This window comes from Macaca mulatta, chromosome 12, assembly GCF_049350105.2.
Source record: "Macaca mulatta isolate MMU2019108-1 chromosome 12, T2T-MMU8v2.0, whole genome shotgun sequence".
In the NCBI taxonomy this organism is placed as follows: Eukaryota; Metazoa; Chordata; class Mammalia; order Primates; family Cercopithecidae; genus Macaca; species Macaca mulatta.
In genome coordinates, this window is record NC_133417.1 from 102,359,154 (window position 1) to 102,379,286 (window position 20,133).

A 20,133-nucleotide genomic window follows, 5' to 3' on the forward strand; every position below is an offset into this window, starting at 1 on the left:
ATCACCTGAGGTCAGGAGTTCGAGACCAGCCTGGCCAACATGGTGAAACCCCATCTCTACTAAAAATACAAAAATTAGTTAGGCGTGGTGACGCACACTTGTGTTCCCAGCTCCTTAGGAGGCTGAAGTGGGAGGATAACTTGAACCTGGGAAGCGCAGGTTGCAGTGAGACAAGATCACACCACTGCACTCTAGCCTGGATGAGTGAGACTCTGTCTCAAAAAAAAAAAAAAAATCCCCTGTAAGACACATACATACATATACAGCCAAGGAGCCCAGGACTAGAAAAGGATATAGAAATGATTTTGAAAGGTGGTATAATTTGGGGGTAAGATTCTTTCTCAGTTAATTTTTATTAATACTATTAAAATATTTGTGCAGCAAATAGCAAAAAAGAAACATAACAGTCTCTCAATCACAACTGTATTTACATTCTTTCATAACCATTAGAACAGGAGATAGGTTTACATACTTCTTCTTTAGTCAAGTGTTGTTCTCGCATTACATCCATGTAAGTCCTAGCATTCATTTTAGGATCAGGGGTCTTCCCTCCTGCAGAAAAGAACAGCAACAGGAAAAGAGTACAATAAATAAAAGATAATCGGGTTCAACTGATTTATCTGCCCTGCTCTAAATATTATGTTATTCCATAATCATTTAAATTATTTTTTGATGGAAAACTTTAATAATTATACATCTTACTTTTTATTGAGTTTGCTGATCAATTTAACCTGTTTGAACACAAACATCTACAGCAGTTTAAAACAAATATTTTAATGCATATAAAAACAAAATGACAGCACAGTTTAGAGTCTTCAGAAGTGATGGGTTCCTGGGTTGCTAATCCGGAATACGTACACTTTCGTGCCTTTGTCTCCATCAGCAGTTCTGACTTCAAGCAGCAGAATAGAAGCCTAGAAAATTATCTCTTTACCATTAGTAACACTTTGGAAAGATATTTATATTCAAAACATTACCTGTTGCAAGTTGTTAAAATCCTGACTACAAATAACTATGACTACATAAGTTCTTCATACAGTGTTCTAAAACAATTGTAGTTTAGAAAATCTGATTTTAAAAATATACCTATATTCTGATGTCACGTTACTAAAAAGGGCTTCATGCTTTAAGTTTTTTGACCCAGAAAACATATTTTTATTTCTTAGAAAGCATAAATTAAAACTGGAAACATATTACTTGAAATATATTACTTCTACCAGTTATTATGATGCACACAGAAGCAACATGGTGTACAAAGAGATGTGTTGGTCTCTTGGTTAAAGTTTCAGTATTTGCTTTTCAAACTTCAAAATATCTTACAGAAGCCCAAACAGTATATAACAAGATTCACAGAGGCACATTATGCTTTAGAAATGTGGTAACTAGCTATACAAGTGGTATAGCATCACAATTTAGGAAAAAATAATAAAATTCTAAGACATTTCCTATGCTGAAGATCATGCCCAATTGGTAGTGTCATTCTTTCTGACACTAGCTCTGATAAGACTTCCTTTGGAATACTTTTTCACCATAATCTAGAGAGGATGTGTTGAACTGCACCCTTAAGAATGCAGACAGGACTGGCATATAGCAGTACTGCTGTAGGAAAGAAATTAAGGACAGTTAGTATGGGCCTGTGAATTCTGGCATACATGTTTAAATCAATTACAATTATGCAAGTAAAAAAAGAATATCCCTACTAATTCATGCAGGCTGAAAATCTAGTATGTAAACCTGCAGCAGAATCTAATTTTAAGAAACAGGCACCTAATTTTGATTGTGAAACTCACTCACCTGAGGAAAGCTTCCACAGGCTCACTATGCCCCTTGTGCTGACTTGCACACTAAAATTAGCAAAACAGACTCCAACTATTAAAAATATCACACTCTTTGTATACATACTTTTGTTTTAACTTTAAGTATGCTTAGAGCAAAGTAGGTGCCTTTACTAAGCTATATTTAGAGCACTATGGGGGGAGTTCTAGTGTGAGAAACAGTTTCTCAAGGGTAACAATCCTAAACATCTAGGATTTGGAATGAAAACTTTCAATAATTTGAAAGTATTTTGAGCAGAAAAACACATTTGTTCCAAGTATAGAAAGCGTACCCAAAACAAAAGTAAAAGTAAAACCTTTAACCCTTTGCGTTTCTATGGCATTGGCTCATTTTTTTCTTGTCCTTCTACCTGGAAAGAAAACTTGCATTATAAAGATGAAGAATATGGCATCTGTGACTTCAACCAAATCTATACAAATCTATAGTAGGGGGGATTTTTAAAAAGAAAAGCAAATTCAGAAGCATGCCAAAAAAAATCAAAGGGCTAAAGACAACTTAATACAAATAAATTTCTGAATACTTATAGAAAAGTGGGAAAGAATTACCATCTGCAAAAGGATCAAGACGCTCTGGGGAAATTATCATGGTCCGCCTATGCTTTTTGTATTCATCTTCCCGGTCTGCAATCTTCGGAGGTCGGTGCTCAGCAAATGGATCATACTGAAAAGAGGTATGTCTCACTTAATATCCACTTTATTAAAATAACAAAGCAGAATATCATAAACAAAAATCAGAACACTGTAAAGCACAAATGTTTAATACATGTCTACTAATATTCTGTACTGCTTCACAGATAAATGTTAATATAAAAAAAATAAGGCATATGGAAACAAGGTAATATACATATCCACATTTCCATAGTTCAATGCTTCACTACATGATTACAGCCAGGCGTGATGGCCTGTGTGTATAATCTCAACTACTTGGGAGGTTGAGACAGGAGGAATGCTTGAGCCCAGGAGTTTGGGATCAGCCTGAGCAAGACAGTAAGACCTTGTGTCAAAAAAAAGAAGATTACACCTTTACAAAATAAATTATTATTTATAATTCTCCTTAAAGCATCCTAAAATTTATGGGTTTCTATGGGAACTCAGACATTCACTTTTCTTTAGCTGAATAAACTATGCTTTTAAAATAAAAGGTCACCTGTTCTGTTGACTGTGGTATATCATTAAGCAATGCCACAGGGGCATGATATCCTGGCTTCTTCTGACCAAGCAAACTCGTAGATGATGAATAGTCATCGTCATCCTGCAATGAAAACCCCCCAAAAAGCCATAAACAAAATGTCAGAACTTAAAAATTAGAAAGAATATGCAAAGATTCAACATGAAATCAAAAGATCTACGGACAGTGTGATGTCTAAGCCCTCCTTCATAAAACTTACAAATAAAATTGGTCTTCTTTCACTTCAAAAACCTATTAAATTCAGTTCAGTAAAGCTATCTTTATTTTTAAAATGATTAAGCAGGGAATATCTTCTATAGAAGTCAATTAAGATAAAGTAGGTATGGACTAGAAAAACCCGAGCATTTAATTTTAATGTTTTTTCAATTTGATAACTACAACTTATTTTAGAACTTTCTACTTTTAACTCATTTTTTTTTTAACACAATTTAACAACCATTGAAACAAATATTTAATTTTAAATGTATTTGCCCTTAGTAGTATGTTTAAACAGAACAATGTTATACTGTTACTTTTCTAGTATAAAAAGTACAACTGTCTGGGAGGTCAAGGTGGGAGAATGGCTTGAGTGTAGGAGTTCTGAGACTAGCCTAGGCAACAGAGACCCAGCTGGGCAAGGTGGCGCACATCTGTAATCCCAACACTTTGGGAGGCCGAGGCTGGGGACTGCTTGAGCCCAGGAGTTCAAGACCAGTCTGGGCAACATGGTGAAACTCTGTCTCTACCAAAAAAATACAAAAATTAGACAGGCGTAGTGGTGTGTATATGTAGTCCCAGCTCCTCAGGAGGCTGAGGTGGGAAAATTGCTTGAACTTGGGAAGCGAAGGTTGCAGGAAGCCATGATCTGGCCACTGCCTTCGGCTTGGGCAACAGAGCAAGACTTTGTCTCCAAAAAACAAAACCACATACATAGTGAGATCTCATCTCTATTGTAATAAAAATAAATAAAAAATAAAAAATGCAACACGGGGTAATTCTCCAGATCTTAACACCTCACTTATTTTATTTAAAAATAAAGTGACAATTTCCCCCTCAGTTTCTGAAACATAGAGCTATCACTTTATTTTACCATTAGGGTATGAGACCCCCAAATAAAGTGCTAACTAGGCCACCACTGGCTTCTAGAAATTTCACCTTTTGGGACTTTAAATTTCTCTCAAGAAAAAAAAAGAGGAAGAGAGAGCCAACTATAAAGTAAAATGTGACTTGAATTTCTTTTAAATTTCTCTCAAGAAAAAAAAGGGAAAGAGAGAGCCAACTATAAAGTAAAATGTGACTTGAATTTCTTAAAAATAACCAGTTTGGCACCACATGTTCTCACTCATAGGTGGGAACTGAACAATAAGAACACTTAGACACGGATGGGGAACATCACACACCAAGGCCTGTCATGGGGTGGGATAGTATTAGGAGATATATCTCATGTAAATGATGAGTTAATGGGTATAGCACACCAATATGGTACACGTATACGTATGTAACAAACCTGCACATTGTGCACATGTACCCTAGAACTTATAGTAAAAAAAAAAAAAAAAGGAAGAAAGAAATATACATCACCTATCCAAAAATTAAAAAAAATAAAAAATAACCAGTTTGGGCCAGGCGTGGTGGCTCACGCCTGTAATCACAGCACTCTGGAAGGCCAAGGCAGGCGGATCACGAGGTCAGGAGATCGAGACCATCCTGGCTAACACGGTGAAACCCTGTCTCTACTAAAAATACAAAAAATTAGCTGGACGTGGTGGCGGGCGTCTGTAGTCCCAGCTACTCTAGAGGCTGAGGCAGGAGAATGGAATGAACCCAGGAAGCGGAGCATGCAGTAAGCCGAGATCGCACCACTGCATTCCAGCCTGGGCGACAGAGGGAGACCAAAAAAAAAAAGTTTGATAATCTATATACATAAAGTTTATCTCTAACTGAATCACCAAATTTGGAGTTTGGAATGGTCTGATAAAATATAAGCTACCTGGAATATATAAAAAATGCTCTGAGGGAACAGATATCAAAATGAAAGGCACTCCTCCTCCACAGTAATTGAAACAGATATGAAAAGCTCATCAATATCAGTACTAAGAAGAATTCCAGGCTGGGCGCAGTGGCTCAAGCCTGTAATCCCAGCACTTTGGGAGGCCGAGGCAGGTGGATCACCTGAGGTCATGAGTTCAAGACCAGTCTGGCCAACATGGAGAAACTCCATCTCTACTAAAAATACAAAAATCAGCCAGGCATGGTGGCAGGCGCCTGTAATCCCAGCTACTCGGGAGGCTGAGGCAGGAGAATCACTTGAACCCAGGAGGCCGAGGCTGCAGTGAGCGAAGATCACGCCACTGTACTCAAGCCTGGGCGACAGGGCGAGACTGTCTTAAAAAAAAAAAAGAGAGAGAAAAGAAAATTCATTCACATTAAGATACCAAGAGGAAAAAAACAGTATCAAGTACAATCAGTAATCAAATCGCAAGGACAGATGGCTATTTACAATTAAGTCACTTCTCACACAGGCTACTCTAGATAGAGCTGATAAGTAATGGCAGGGATTTACTTTACTGTTTACTTTATAACGGTAATGGCTGGCAGGTGCTTCACTGGATAAACAAACTAGTCTTTACCAAAAATTCTCAGAACAAAGCATTTCCAGTGAAGTTTCTGAACCTTAGAGAGGATACCTCCGGTAGTTTTATCCTCTAAAAGATCCCAAAACTGGCCGGGCGCGGTGGCTCAAGCCTGTAATCTCAGCACTTTGGGAGGCCGAGATGGGCAGATCACGAGGTCAGGAGATCAAGACCATCCTGGCTAACACGGTGAAACCCCGTCTCTACTAAAAAATACAAAAAACTAGCCGGGCGAGGTGGCGGGTGCCTGTAGTCCCAACTCGGGAGGCTGAGGGAGGAGAATGGCGTGAACCCGGGAGGCGGAGCTTGCAGTGAGCTGAGATCCGGCCACCACACTCCAGCCTGGGCGACAGAGCGAGACTCTGTCTCAAAAAAAAAAAAAAAAAAAAATCCCAAAAATGTTTCTCCAGATTAAACCAGATGGCTGAAACAAAAGTTATTCATATTTCTTGCTCTCTCAAAAAAACACACAACTGCCTCTTGTACATAATTTGTAACTTACATCTTCAAGTTCAGTTGCAGCAATTGATGTCACGTATCCAGCAAATCTGCTGTCACTTCCACCATAAATTTCCTGGTCATAATAACCTGTAGAATCGAGGCCCACTCCTTGAGCTTCATCAAGAGCTGCCTTCTTGCCTTGAATTTCTCGAATCTGTGCTTCAATATCTATAAAAAGATGATACAGACTTTCTTAATTTCACTTTCCAAAAGAATTCCCAACACAATGCATTTCTTTACTAGGTAATTATCAAAATACTCTCTTAAATACAGAAAATGTACATAATTGTACCATATAAGAGACTAGGAATCACAACAGCGTAAGCATGCTCTAGAAATTAAATCATGATAGGCTGGGCGCCGTGGCTCACGCCTATAATCCCAACACTTTGGGAGGACGAGGTGGGCGGATCACTTGAGGTCAGGAGTTCGAGACCAGCCTGGCTAACATATAGCGAAACCCCGTGTCTACTAAGAAATACAAAAATTAGCTGGGTGTGGGGGCAATGCACCTGTAGTCTCAGGTACTTGGGAAGCTGAGGCAGGAGAATCACTTTAACCCGGGAGGCGGAGGTTGCAGTGAGCGGAGATCACACCACTACACTCCAACCTGGGTGACAGAGCAAGACTCTGTCTCTCAAAAAAAACCCAAAAACCGTGATAAGATATCATCTAACATATAACCCAGCTTCAAATTTCCCCAGCTGCCCTAGTAACAGCCTTTACAGATGTTCTTTTTTAACCCACGATCCAATCAAGCACCCTACACTGCATTTAGTTGTTACTCTCTTTGCTCTTCTTTAAATACAGACTAGTCTTCCATTTTGTAGTCTTTCCTGACACCAGGTTAATTTTGCAAAGTAACGTTTTGTTTTAATAATATAAATAGTACATAGATGTATAAAGAAATAGTTTTGATTGCAAAAGATTTCTATGGCCTGACAAATAGCTGTTTAAATTCTTGCCAGCCCATGCTGAATTAAGCCCTTTGACACCAGGCACTTTTAAAAAGCTTACTTGCTGGCCAGGCGTGGTGGTCCATGCCTGTAATCCCATCACTTTGGGACGCCAAGGCAGGCAGATCACCTGAAGTCAGGCGTTCGAGACCAGCCTGGCCAACATGGTGAAACCTACTCTCTAGTAAAAATACAAAGTTAGCTGGGTGTAATGGTGCACACCTGTAGTCCCAGCTACTCAGGAGGCTGAGGCAGAAGAACTGCTTGAACCCCGAAGGCCAAGGATGCAGTAAGCCAAGATCACATGCCAGTGCACTCTCGCCTGGGCAAAGAGAGCAAAACTCATCTCAAAAAAATAAATAAATAAATAAAAATTAGGCTGGGCACAGTGGCTCATATCTGCAATCCCAGCACTTCGGAAGGCCGAGGCGGGCAGATCACCTGAGGTCAGGAGTTCGAGACCAGCCTGGCCAATGTGGTAAAACCCTGTCTCTACTAAAAATACAAAAATTAGCTGGGCATGGTGGCAGGCGCCTGTAATCCCAGCTACTCAGGAGGCTGAGGCAGGAGAATCACTTGAACCTGGAAGGCGGAGGTTACAGTAAGCCGAGATCACGCCATCGCACTCCAGCCTGGACAACAAGAGCAAAACACCATCTCAATAAATAAATAAATAAGCTCAATTGCTAGCTGCATGAATCAAAAGCTAAAGATTCAAATAGCATCCTGCATTTGCCAAACCTCCCAGCTAAAGGAGAAAGCCCTCTATAGTTCCTCAAGATAGATGTGCAGGATAACAAAATGTCCTTATCTAGTCTAAGGCACAGCTGGGTCACATTTCCACGTAAGAAAGGAACAGGAGCAGGTCTCAGAAACTGGAGGCGGGACGCGGTAGCTCACACACGTCATCCAAACACTTTGGAAGGCTGAGGTGGGCGGATCACTTGATCCCAGGAGTTCAAAACCAGCCTGGGCAACATGGCAAAACCCCATCTCTACAAAAACTACAAAAATTAGCCAGGCATGGTGGCAAACCTATAGTCCCCTGCCACTTGGGGGGCTGAGGTGGGAGGACTGCTTGAGCCCAGGAGGTCAAGGCTGCAGTGAGCCATGATTGCTGCCACTGCACTCCAGCCTGGATGTGAGGCTCTGTCTCAGAAACAAAGAAACAGAAAGAAACTCAAAATGATAGAATAGTTTTAATGCTGAATTTAGCAGCCCCAGTTTGTGATCAGATCTCAAAATTCTTATAGTGTATCGTGTTACACAGCAGCACTACATGCACAGATGTTACTTTCTACCCAAACCATTACAGCAGCCCAGGCAGTCAGAAATATCCTCACTTGAGCAGGGTGGTTCTTTTTACTATGATCTCTACTTTTGTTTCTGTTCGTAGTTTTATATTTTGAAAAATTTAATCTACATTTGCCCCACTCCCAGCCCCTTCAGGCATTTTCTTTTCTTTTTTATTTTTTTTGAGTGGCCCGAACTCGGCTCACTGCAATCTCCGCCTCCCAGGTTCAAGCGATTCTCCTGCCTCAGCCTCCCAAATAGCTGGGATTACAGGTGCCTGCCACCACGCCCAGCTTCAGGCTTTTTTTTTTTAAACCACAGGTACATTTATCACTTTTACCTAAATAGGTTTTTGTAAAAGGACCACAAATGGACTTCCATGAGGATTTAGGCAAGAAACAAATGGGTGAATCAGGACAGTCTGCAATCTCCTATACAGCATTAGTATAGACTAAGGACCACGTACAAAGAAAGGACCTGGTGCACCTGTTACAAAGGTGGAATCCTAGGTCTTGGATACACTAACTCCAAACCTCCAACTCAGGCTGTGAAGCCCAGGATTCTGCCTCATTAACAAACACCCTAGGAAACTATTTTACCTGGCCCTTCACCCCTCCCATTTCCAACCCCAGCCCACCCCTACCAAATTTTCCAATTTAAAGCATCATTTTATACTTTCCTCTACCTCATACACAACCAAAAAATAGGAAAGGGGTGCTGTTTTATAAAAACTGCACACTACACATATTGTGCAACTTGCATTTTCTGCCTTATCAAGCATCTCTCTTATTTTCCGTCTAAAGAACTTTTCCATCCTAAAGTTTCAGCAACTAGTTCCTCATCTGGATAACATTTATTCAGGAACTAATTTCAGCTACTGAATTTTACCTACTGATTTTATGTACCTGCTGATTAGCATTAGAGTTTCCAATTACAAAGGTTCATAAAATACTGAAATAGTGTTGGTATGAAATCCATGTAAATCATGACTAGATTCTTATTAAAATTTAGTAACAAAATTACCCAGCCAAAAATCTCCTGGGCCTAGGCAGTTGTTTGTAGTTAATTAATCCTGAGGGGAGTTTATTACTGAACTTCTTATAGGCAGTACAATTAAATGTTTATATGCAAATCAGGCATTGTTTTCTGTCTGCTGGAAACTATGGATATAAAGTCCAAAAAGCTAATGGGCTTTGTTAACACACTGCAAACTGCAGCACATTTACACATACACCATGTGATTCATAAAATTAAGACATCAGATTCCATAAAACTCAGCAGCTTATTATGCAATTCGCAGACCTAAAAACTCAGAAATTTCTTAATAAACTATGTGCCAAAATACCAAACATAATATACCCAAATATTTATGAGAAAACAAATTATTACCATGACATTCATAAATAAGGTAACTTTGTGTCTGAGGTTTCATTTTCAAAATAAATAAAAAGGTGGGAAAAAATATGGCAGAAAACGAAGAATTGATAAAGCTGAATAGTGGGTTAGTGTTCATTATATTTTGTTCTATTCTCTTCTGTACGTTAAAATATTTCATAAAAGGTGATCTCGGCCAGGCATGGGGGCTCACAATGGTAATCCCAGCACTTTGGGAGGCCGAGGCGAGTGGATCACGAGGTCAGGAGTTCAGGACCAGCATAGCCAAGATGGTGAAACCCCGTCTCTACTAAAAATATAAAAATTAACCAGGTGAGTATCTGGAATCCCAGTTACTCAGGGGGCTGAGTCAGAGAACTGCTTGAACCCCAGAGGCAGGGGATGCAGTGAGCCGAGATCGCACCACTGCACTCCAACCTAGGCGACAGAGCAAGACTCCATCTCAAATAAATAAATTAATTAATCAATAAAAAGGCAATAAGGCTGGACACTTTGGGATGCTCAGGCAGGCAGATCACTTGAGTTCACAAGTTCAAGGCCAGCCTAAGCAATATGACGAAACCCTGTCTCTACAAAAAAAATACAAAAATTAGTCCGACAAAAATACACAAATTAGTCACTACAGGTGCACACCTGTAGTCCCAGATATTCAGGAGGCTGAGGTCAGAGGATGGCTCGAGCCCAGGAGGTAGAGGTTGCGGTGAGCCGAGATCACACCACTGTACTCTAGCCTGGGTGTTAGAGCCAGGCCCTGTCTCTAAATAAGTAAATAAACAAATAAAGTCATTAAAAGTAATTTTCCAAATTTTTCTCTCCCCTATCTATGCCAGCCAAGGTTTGTAAAATTCCATTTCAAATTCTGTATCTCTGGGAATGACAATGTTGTCTCTAACTCCGTATCTTCAAAGCCAACACTAAGTTACAGCCTGGTGTGTAAGTATTCCTGTAATTTCTTAAATATAAACTGACTAAAAATGTGCAAATAGATCATTTCTAACAACAAATGATCAATGCATAAAATTTCTTGGCACCTGGCTGAGTGCGGTGGCTCACGCCTGTAATCCCAGCACTTTGGGGAAGTCAAAGCAGCTGGATCACTTTGAGATCAGGAGTTCAAAGCCAGCCTGGCCAACAATGAAACCCTGTCTTCACTAAAAACACAAAAATTAGCCAGGCATGGTGGTGGCATGCCTATAATCCCAGCTACTCGGGAGGCTGAGGCATGAGAATCGCTTGACCCTGGGAGGTGGAGGTTGCAGTGAGCCAAGATCGCACCACTGCACTCCCCCGTGGGCAACAAGAGTATCGCTTGAGTCCGGGAGGCAGAGGTTGCAGTGAGCCAAGATGATGCCACTGCAATCCAGCCTGGGTAACAGAGTGAGACTTCACCTCAAAAAAAAGGAGGGGTTGGCAACTATGAAAATAAAAAATGAGAGAACATAACAAAATGAGTAACCAGGGGTCAAAAACAATGAAGACTTGATGAGGCAAAGAAACGTCTATGCTAATAATCTCTTCCAACTTCAATTATGACCAACATGAACAAATCCTGTTCCAGCCTAATCCCTTCCCAATTTGGACTCGTAGTTCAATACATTCAGATGTGAAGACAAAGAAAAAAGGGATACTGTCTGCTAGTGACTGAGCAAAAAGAGACTAGGACCTCCTATTGGCCACACAAAACTGCCAAAAGCTGGCACTCTTTAACCCATTTAAACCGTTAAATATTCCAATTTCCACACTGTTGTGCATATCAATAGTTTCTGCCTTTTTGTTACTGGGTAGTATTCCACTGTGCTAGTGTGTTTACCCATTCTCTAGTTGAAGTACATCGAGTTGTTTGCAGCGATTACAAGTAAAGCTGCTGTAAACATTTGTTTAGAGGTTTTTGTGTGAAGACAGGTTTTAATAACACTGGGGTAGGCCGAGCATGGTGGCTCACGCCTGTAATCCCAGCACTTTGGGAGGCCAATATGGATGGATCACCTGAGGTCAGGAATTCGAGACCAGCCCGGCCAATATGGTGAAACCCCATCTCTACTAAAAAGACAAAAATTAGCCAGGTGTGATGGTGTGTGTCTGTAGTCCCAGCTACTCGGGAGGCTGAGGCAGAAGTATCGCTTGAACCCGGGAGGCGGAGCTTGCAGTGAGCTGAGATGTTGTGACCGCACTCCAGCCTGGGAAATAGAGCACTCAAAAACAAAAACAAACAAACAAACAAACAAAAAACACTAGGGGATAAACATCTATATCTAGGAATAGGATTGCTGGATCCTATAGTAAATGTTTACCTTTATAAGAAACTTAGCCTTTTTGATGGATTTACTTCCCCAAGTTTAAGAGCAGAGGAGGCCGGGTGCGGTGGCTCAAGCCTGTAATCCCAGCACTTTGGGAGGCCGAGACGGGCGGATCACGAGGTCAGGAGATCGAGACCATCCTGGCCAACAGGGTGAAACCCCGTCTCTACTAAAAAATACAAAAAGCTAGCCGGGCGAGGTGGCGGGCGCCTGTAGTCTCAGCTATTTGGGAGGCTGAGGCAGGAGAATGGCGTGAATGCGGGAGGCGGAGCTTGCAGTGAGCTGAGATCCGGCCACTGCACTCCAGCCTGGGCGACAGAGCGAGACTCCGTCTCAAAAAAAAAAAAAAAAAAAAGAGCAGAGGAGAGCAGAATGTGTAACAGATAAAGAAGAATTTTGAGAGATGAAATGGAGGAGAGAGATATTAAGGGAACAAGTAAGATAAAGAGAAGCTGGGATAAGTGAGATTAGTAAAATTTCAATTCTGTGGTAGTAGAAAAAGGAGTACAGAGGTAGAAATAGGTGATATGGATTACCTAACTACCTGATTTTCTGGATGAAAGCCACATTTCTGTTCCCTGCCTCAACCTCTCCCCTACTCCCATCTTTAGTAAAACCCACTCACTGGGGGTAGGGTAGGGATATATGCTAGGACTCTTAGCTATTGATTATGAAATCTTAAAAACAAGTGATTCCCTATCATGACAGTATATTTAGAATCCTAAAATTGAAGTTACAGGTAGTCCTTAAAATCCTGAGTTGTCATATCCAAGTGTAGTTTTTAAAAATGTCTTAAACAAGAGATCAGAGCACTTAGTGAAGTGTTTATCAGACTTGCATTTACCAAAGAGCCATCCTAAAGGAAAAGTCTTGATGGCATATTGTCAAAAATGAGGTTTTTCTTAAATTGGTCATCTTATTTTTAAGATATGTGTATAACTGCGTGTCATACAAAACAGGTAGCAGGCCTGTTAGAAAAATGAAGAGTAGGCCAGGCTTGGTGGCTCACGCCTGTAATCCCAGCACTTTGGGAGGCTGAGGCAGGCAGATCACCTGAGGTCGGGAGTTCGAGACCAGCCTGACCAACATGGAGAAACCCCGTCTCTACTAAAAATACAAAAGTAGCCGGGCGTGGTGGCGCATGCCTGTAATTCCAGCTACTCCGGAGGCTGAGGCAGGAGAATCGCTTGAATCCAGGAGGCAGAGCTTGCAGTGAGCCGAGATCACACCATTGTACTCCAGCCTGGGCAACGAGAGCAAACCTCCGTTTCAAAAAAAAAAAGAAAAAAAAAAAAAAACTGAAGAGTATATTTATTGACATTAAAAATATGGTGGGGGGAGAACCAGACTGTACAAATCCTTTTTAAGATTTCCTTCCCAGGGCCAGGCGCAGTGGCTCACGCCTGTAATCCCAGCACTTTGGGAGGCCAAGGCAGGCAGATCACGAGGTCAGGAGCTCGAGACCATCCTGGATAACATGGTGAAACCCCGTCTCTATTAAAAATACAAAAAAATTAGCCGGGCGTGGTAGTGGGCACCTGTAGTCCCAGCTACTAGGGAAGCAGACGCAGGAGAATGGCATGAACCCAGGAAGTGGAACTTGCAGTGAGCCGAGATCGTGCCACTGCACTCCAGTATGAGTGACAGAGCGAGACTCCGTCTCAAAAAAAAAAAAACAGAAAGCTTTCCTTCCTGGCCGGGCATGGTAGCTCACGCCTATAATCCCAGCACTTTGGTAGACGGAGGTGGATGAATCACCTGACGTCAAGAGTTCAAGATCAGCCTGGCTAACATGGCGAAACACTGTCTCTACTAAAAATACAAAAATTAGCTGAGCATGGTAGCAGGTGCCTGTAGTCACAGCTACTCAGGAGGCTGAGGCAAAAGAATTGCTTGAACCCGGAAGGCAAAGGTTGCAGTGAGCTGAGATCACACCATTGCACTCCAGCCTGGACGACAGAGTGAGACTCGGTCTCAAAAAAAAAAAAAAAAAAAAAAGGATTTCCTTACCATGACTAGCACAACCTAAACCTGAAGTATGATTTCAGAACTATGCTCATACCTAGAGTCCATAATTTTCTGGGTGCTTCCATTGCTTGTGGGCCCCCTAACATCTTGATTGCAGCAGTAATGGGAAGGAGGGAACCAGTTTTGACTGCCATTTTCCCCAATTCCTCCAGACTGTGGGAAACCACAGGACAAAGGTTCTGCAACAAATGAAGTGCAAGGAAAAAGAAAGAGACAGAGGAGGAACCTATGAACTGAAAAAGATTTACGAGATAAATCACTCAATCACAATGTACTGTGAAATGAAAAAGATGTAAGAGAAACCAACCAATCAAAATGTATCAGTTTTCTTGGCAGCCCGACTGAAACTGAAAAACAAAGTTTAAAAGAATGGGTAAAACAGAACATTGACTAGATATTTTATTATTTTAATTTTAGGTGTAATTATGGTATTATCTTTTTAAGTCCTTACATTTTAGAAATACACACTGAAATATTTATGGATAAAATGGTACGTCTAAGATCTGCTTCAAAATAATAGGAAGAGTAGAAGGGACCAGTGTACCAATTAAACAAACTTGGCCTAACCTTGGAACCGTTGAAGCTAGGTGATAAGTATATGAGGGGTTCATTTTACTACTCACTGTACTTTTTTGTTTTGTTATTTTGTTTTGAGATGGAGTCTCACTCTGTTGCCCAGGCTAAAGTGCAGTGGCATGATCTCGGCTCACTGCAACCTCCACCTCCCGGTTCAAAAGATTCTCCTTGAGCCTCCCAAGTAGCTGGGATTACAGGCACGCACCACCAAGTCCAGCTAATTTTTGTATTTTCAGTAGAGACGGGGTTTCACCATGTTGGCCAAACTCAAACTCCTGACCTCATGCAATCCATCTGCATCGGCCTCCCAAACTGGGATTACAGGCATAAGCCACCATACCCAGTCTGTTGTTTTGTTTTTTTGAGATGGAGTCCTGCTCTGTTGCCCAGGTTGGAGTACAGTGGCATGATCTCGGCTCACTGCAACGTCCACCTCCTGGGTTCAAGCAATTTTCCTACCTCAGCCCCGCTAGTAGCTGGGATTACAGGTGCACACCATCACGCCCAGCTAATTTTTGTATTTTTTAGGAGAGACAGGGTTTCGCCATGTTGGCCAGGCTGGTCTCAAACCCCTGACCTCAGGTGATCCACCAGTCTCAGCCTCCCAATGTGCTGGGATTATAGGCATGAGCCACTGTGCCCAGCCGTTTTGTTTTCTAGAAACTGGGTCTGACTCTGTCGCCCAGGCTGGAGCACAGTGGCCCCATCATAGCTCACTGCAGCCTCAATCTCCTGGGCTCAAGAGAGATTCTCCCACCTCAGCCTCCCAAGTAGCTGGGACTACAGGCACACACCACCACACCTGGCTAACTTGTATTTTTTTTTTTGTAGAGACAGGGTCTTACCATATTGCCCGGCCAATCTTGAACTCCTGAGCTCAAGCCATCTGCCCAGGCATGCCACTGCGCCAGCCGCTCTCTACTTTTCTGTATGTTTGCAGTCTCAAGCAATCCTTGTCTTGACTTCCCAAAGTGCTGGGATTATATGCGTGAGCAACCCCTGGCCTCCTGTATTTTAAAACTCAGACCTACATATCAAACTCTTGAGAAAAACAACTCATACCACTGATAGCAGAAGGTCACATCTGATACAACTATTTAACTGCTCCCCACCAATTCTGTCCCTCTGATCTCCCCTCCTGTGCCTTTTCTTTTTTTTTTTTTTCCTGAGACAAGAGTTTCACTCAGTCGCCCAGGCTGGAGTGCAGTGGCGTGATCTCAGCTCACTGCAAACTCCGCCTCCTAGGTTCAAGCGATTCTCCTGCCTCAGCCTCCTGAGTAGCTGGGATCACAGGCGCACGTCACCATGCCCGGATAATTTTTTTTGTATTTTTAGTATAGGGGGGTTTCACCATGTTGGCCAGGCTGGTCTGGAACTCCAGACCTCGGGTGATCCACCCACTTCAGCCTCCGAAAGTGCTGAGATTATTGGTGTGAAACACCGTCACCAACCCTTTTCTTCTTTCTAAGCCTTAGATCATGCTAAACCCAACTTATAGCACTTCTTCCTCCTTGATGCTTCTTTATTTTTCATTTTTCATCTGGATTATGTTCAATGTTCTAATCACTGCTCATTACACATTACAGAGATACTGCCCTCAGATGTTAAATCTCTCACCTACACCTTTTAGTGTGGTCCCTAAGTGATATCTATTCTCCTTCAGCCAGACGTAACTGGTGAACAAGTATTTCCCAAATACGAGACTTCTAAAAGACATCACAGAAAAATAGGAAGTATATTCTGAATCCCAACCCTCAACTTTTTCATTAAACAAAACTGCAACAGGACAACTAACTATAATATAAATCATTTTACTGAGCACTACAAACAATACTGATAAATTGATTCCCAAATGATTAATTCTATTAAAAAAAAAATTCAAGGCCAGGCATTGTGGCTCACACCTGTAATCCTAGCACGGTGGGAGGCCAAGACAGGAGGACTGCTTGAGCCCAGGAGTTCCGAGATCAGCCTGGGTAACATAGCAAGATCCCATATCTAAAAAACAATTGTAAAAATTAGCCAGGCATGGTGGCACACACCTGTAGTTGCAGCTACTTGGGAGGTTGAAATGGGAGGATCGCTTGAGCCCAGCAGTTGTAGGTTAAGTGACCTATGATCACGCCACTGTACTCCAACCTGGGCAACAGGGCAAGACCCAGTCTTAAAAATAAACACAGGAAGGCCGGGCGCGGTGGCTCAAGCCTGTAATCCCAGCACTTTGGGAGGCTGAGATGGGCGGATCATGAGGTCAGGAGATCGAGACCATCCTGGCAAACACGGTGAAACCCCGTCTCTACTAAAAAGTACAAAAAAACTAGCCGGGCGAGGTGGCGGGCGCCTGTAGTCCCAGCTACTCGGGAGGCTGAGGCAGGAAAATGGCGTAAACCTGGGAGGCAGAGCTTGCAGTGAGCTGAGATCCGGTCACTGCACTCCAGCCTGGGTGACAGAGCGAGACTCTGTCTCAAAAAAAAAAAAAATAAAATAAAATAAAAATAAAAATAAACCCAGGAAAAAAAAATACATTAGCAAGATACACAATAACAAAACTATAACTATTCCAGCCACTCATCAAGCAAAGAATTAGGGAAAAAACTTTTTCAGCTTGGTGATGTACCAAAAAATCTAATTCAAAGGATTAGTGGCAAAACAAGCTGATACACAGGATTTTTGATTAACCCATTTTTCCCCTTACAAAACAGAGAAGAATATGTGTTCCCTATTTGTTTGCCAAAGTCAGCAGTATCTGAAGAACTGCTGGATGGCAAGATTATGCATATTCATAACCATACACCTGACACAATTTAATATGCGGAAAGATCTAAAAGATTTTATCTGATTTGAGTAAGTCCAGCTCTTTTTATATTTCAATCCTGGAAAGCATAAGCCACATTGGCCAGGGTAAAATATAATCAGATTGGTTAAAGAGGATGTGAGGCCTGATCCTAATAGAAATGTTTGAAAGGGTTCAGGCATTGTGGCTCATGCCAGCAATCCCAGCACTTTGGGAGGCCGAGGTGGGAGGATCACTTGTGGTCAAGAGTTTGAGACCAGCCTGGCCAACATGGCGAAACCCTGTCTCTAAAACTACAAAAATCAGTCAGGTGTGGTGGCGCATGCCTGTGATCCCAGTACTCTGGAGGCTGAAGCAGGAGAATAGCTTGAACCTAAAAGGTGGAGGTTGCTGTGAGCTGAGATTGCACCACTGCACTTCAGCCTGGGCAACAGAGCAAGACTCTATCTCAAAAAAAATAAATAAATAAAATAAATGTTTGGAAAGAATATGACAGCAAAATAAATAAATAGTTACCAGTTTATCTCAATCTTGGAGCTAAGTAGAAGAGAAAATCTTAACACAATAGACTACTCTAAGTAATATAACATTTATACTGAGTGCTATGGCAGCACTGCCCCTAAAAGCATTAATTCTGCTTCAGTTTATCAAAAATGGCTTAACAAGAGAAAACAGTGATGGACCATGAATAATTAGAGTTCCACCAAGAAAATGTCATTAGGAAGGAAGCAAGAAGCTATGTCAGTATTATGTGTATTTCTACTAAACATTTATTATCCCCTGACTTATAACCCATAGGGATGGGCACAGACAGTGTTCAAGTATTGAATGTTCTGCTATTTTCTTATGGCATCACTTAATTCACATTGATAGAATAATCTCAAAAATAACAAGTTTGGACAATGAATAGCAATAGACCAAAGCTTTTAGCTGGGTTTCTAAAAAATTCAGGAAAACTGATCAAAACTTTGATTTTCCTGTTTGAGAGCATCTTATGCTACCAATAAATATCAAAGCTATACTATCAATATCCCCAAATGAATAACCTCCTGAATGAACAAAAACAGCACATCTTTATATTTTCTACTTATTTTGCAAAAGGTTATATTTGAGATAGTCTAAAGAAAAATAATAAGGCCTAAGAACACTAAGAGAGCATTTAAATCCTAAATACCTAAAATAATACTGGTATTAAAGCCATTGCCAATTCATTAGCATGTCTGATAAACAGCAGAAAGCTGGACTTCAGGTCCTCCGGGTGACCCAAAAATTCAAAGCCATTCATATTCTGGTCCTAAACCAACCTTTACAGATTCATTTATTTCTTCTCTCCTTGCACCCACTGTTCCTGCCACAGTGGACTACTACTCAAACACACCTTTCACGATTCAATACCTTGTTACAAGATGTTCTCATGCTCAGATGTCCTTCCCGATTTAAAACTGATCCTTTTAAAACAGGGACATGTAACCTCTTCAGTGAAATAACCCTAAGCATAATAATTCCGTTATCCAGGTTCCCAGAACATGTTGTTTGTTCTTCTACTTAAGCATGCATTTGGCCTCATGAGAGAATGAGGACATACACATCTGTTTCCCCTACCTGACTGTAAAATTTTGGATGGCCTCAGTCTGTTACCTTTCACAGACTAATGCTGAGCCAAATACCCAGAAAGAACATATGAAACAAAAGTGAATTAGAAGTCTCGTTCTCAGTGAAAATCTCGGATTCCAAGTCAGAAATCAAAGAATGCAGTTCCAACTTCCCATGCCTCGTCTTTTCTGAAAAGTGATCCCGTTTCCTGTCATCTCTGGATATTTCCTAATGAACTCCAGTCTATTCCCAACGTTTTCCTAATTTGCACACTCTGCATTCCATAAAACGATCAACTAGTTTGAAAGCTTCGGCCGTTAATGAAAGTAATTTATCTTTTCCTTTTCCATCTGGCTCTTCCAATAACCAGTCTCCAAAGAAAAAGATCAATATTATACTAAAAGTGACTAAGGGAGGGAAAACTACTACCAGATTTTATCCCCAAATCGTTTCGTGCAAGAAAAATAAGCAAGTAACACTGACGCTTGAACACACACGGGGGCAGGAGTAATGGAATCTCGGTTTAACTAAATTCGATTCAGTCCTGCCGGAAAAGCGGATGCCGTATTTCAGTGCTTTTCTGACCCTCTTCTGCATAAACTATGCGGACGACACTGTCGACAGGCGAGTGAGACTTTCTCCCCACGCCCGCTTCCCAGATCCCTTGCCCACGAATCCTACTGAGGAAGCCGCTTAAACAAGGCCCTCTGGTCAGAGAAGAGAAGCTACTCTGAAGTAGCAGGTCCCAAACACCGAACAAAGCGCCTGTCGGGGGTGTAAGAGGAGGACGCCATTACGCGGGGCAGTGGCCTGCGCCGCTGGCGCGGAGGAGACGACCCTTGGCCCCGAAACGCGGGCTCGGCTCCCATGAAAGAAACCATAGGAAAAGGCAGAATCCTAGGAAGAAAGGCTCTTAGTAAGCTAGCAACCAAGAAAACACGTAAGCAGGGAAAGACCGCTTACCTTCGTGAGTCTTGGCGATCTTCGCCATTTTGTCCACTCGAACACACTGACGGAACTGGCGCTCCCAAGAACTTCCGCTCGTCGCCGCCGCCACGGAGAAA

At 41.7% G+C, this 20,133-nt stretch overlaps 1 protein-coding gene across 5 annotated transcripts in view; it reads right to left on the reverse strand.

Annotated features, from left to right (window-relative positions):
• Positions 1-20,109, reverse strand: part of SF3B1 (splicing factor 3b subunit 1) — a 49,270-nt gene extending 29,161 nt beyond the window's left edge. Inside the window, exons 1-6 of one of the 5 annotated variants that reach the window (XR_013401774.1) lie at positions 20,033-20,089; positions 6,139-6,305; positions 2,983-3,087; positions 2,382-2,496; positions 859-914; positions 473-552 (exon numbers count right to left, since the gene is read on the reverse strand). Coding sequence is in view for 3 of the 5 variants with exons in the window: in NM_001265963.2 (NP_001252892.1) it covers positions 473-552; positions 2,382-2,496; positions 2,983-3,087; positions 6,139-6,305; positions 20,033-20,060 (495 nt within the window). In the remaining 2 variants the exon portion in view is untranslated. 5 annotated transcript variants of the gene reach the window in all.
• Between the last annotated feature and the right edge of the window lie 24 nt (positions 20,110-20,133).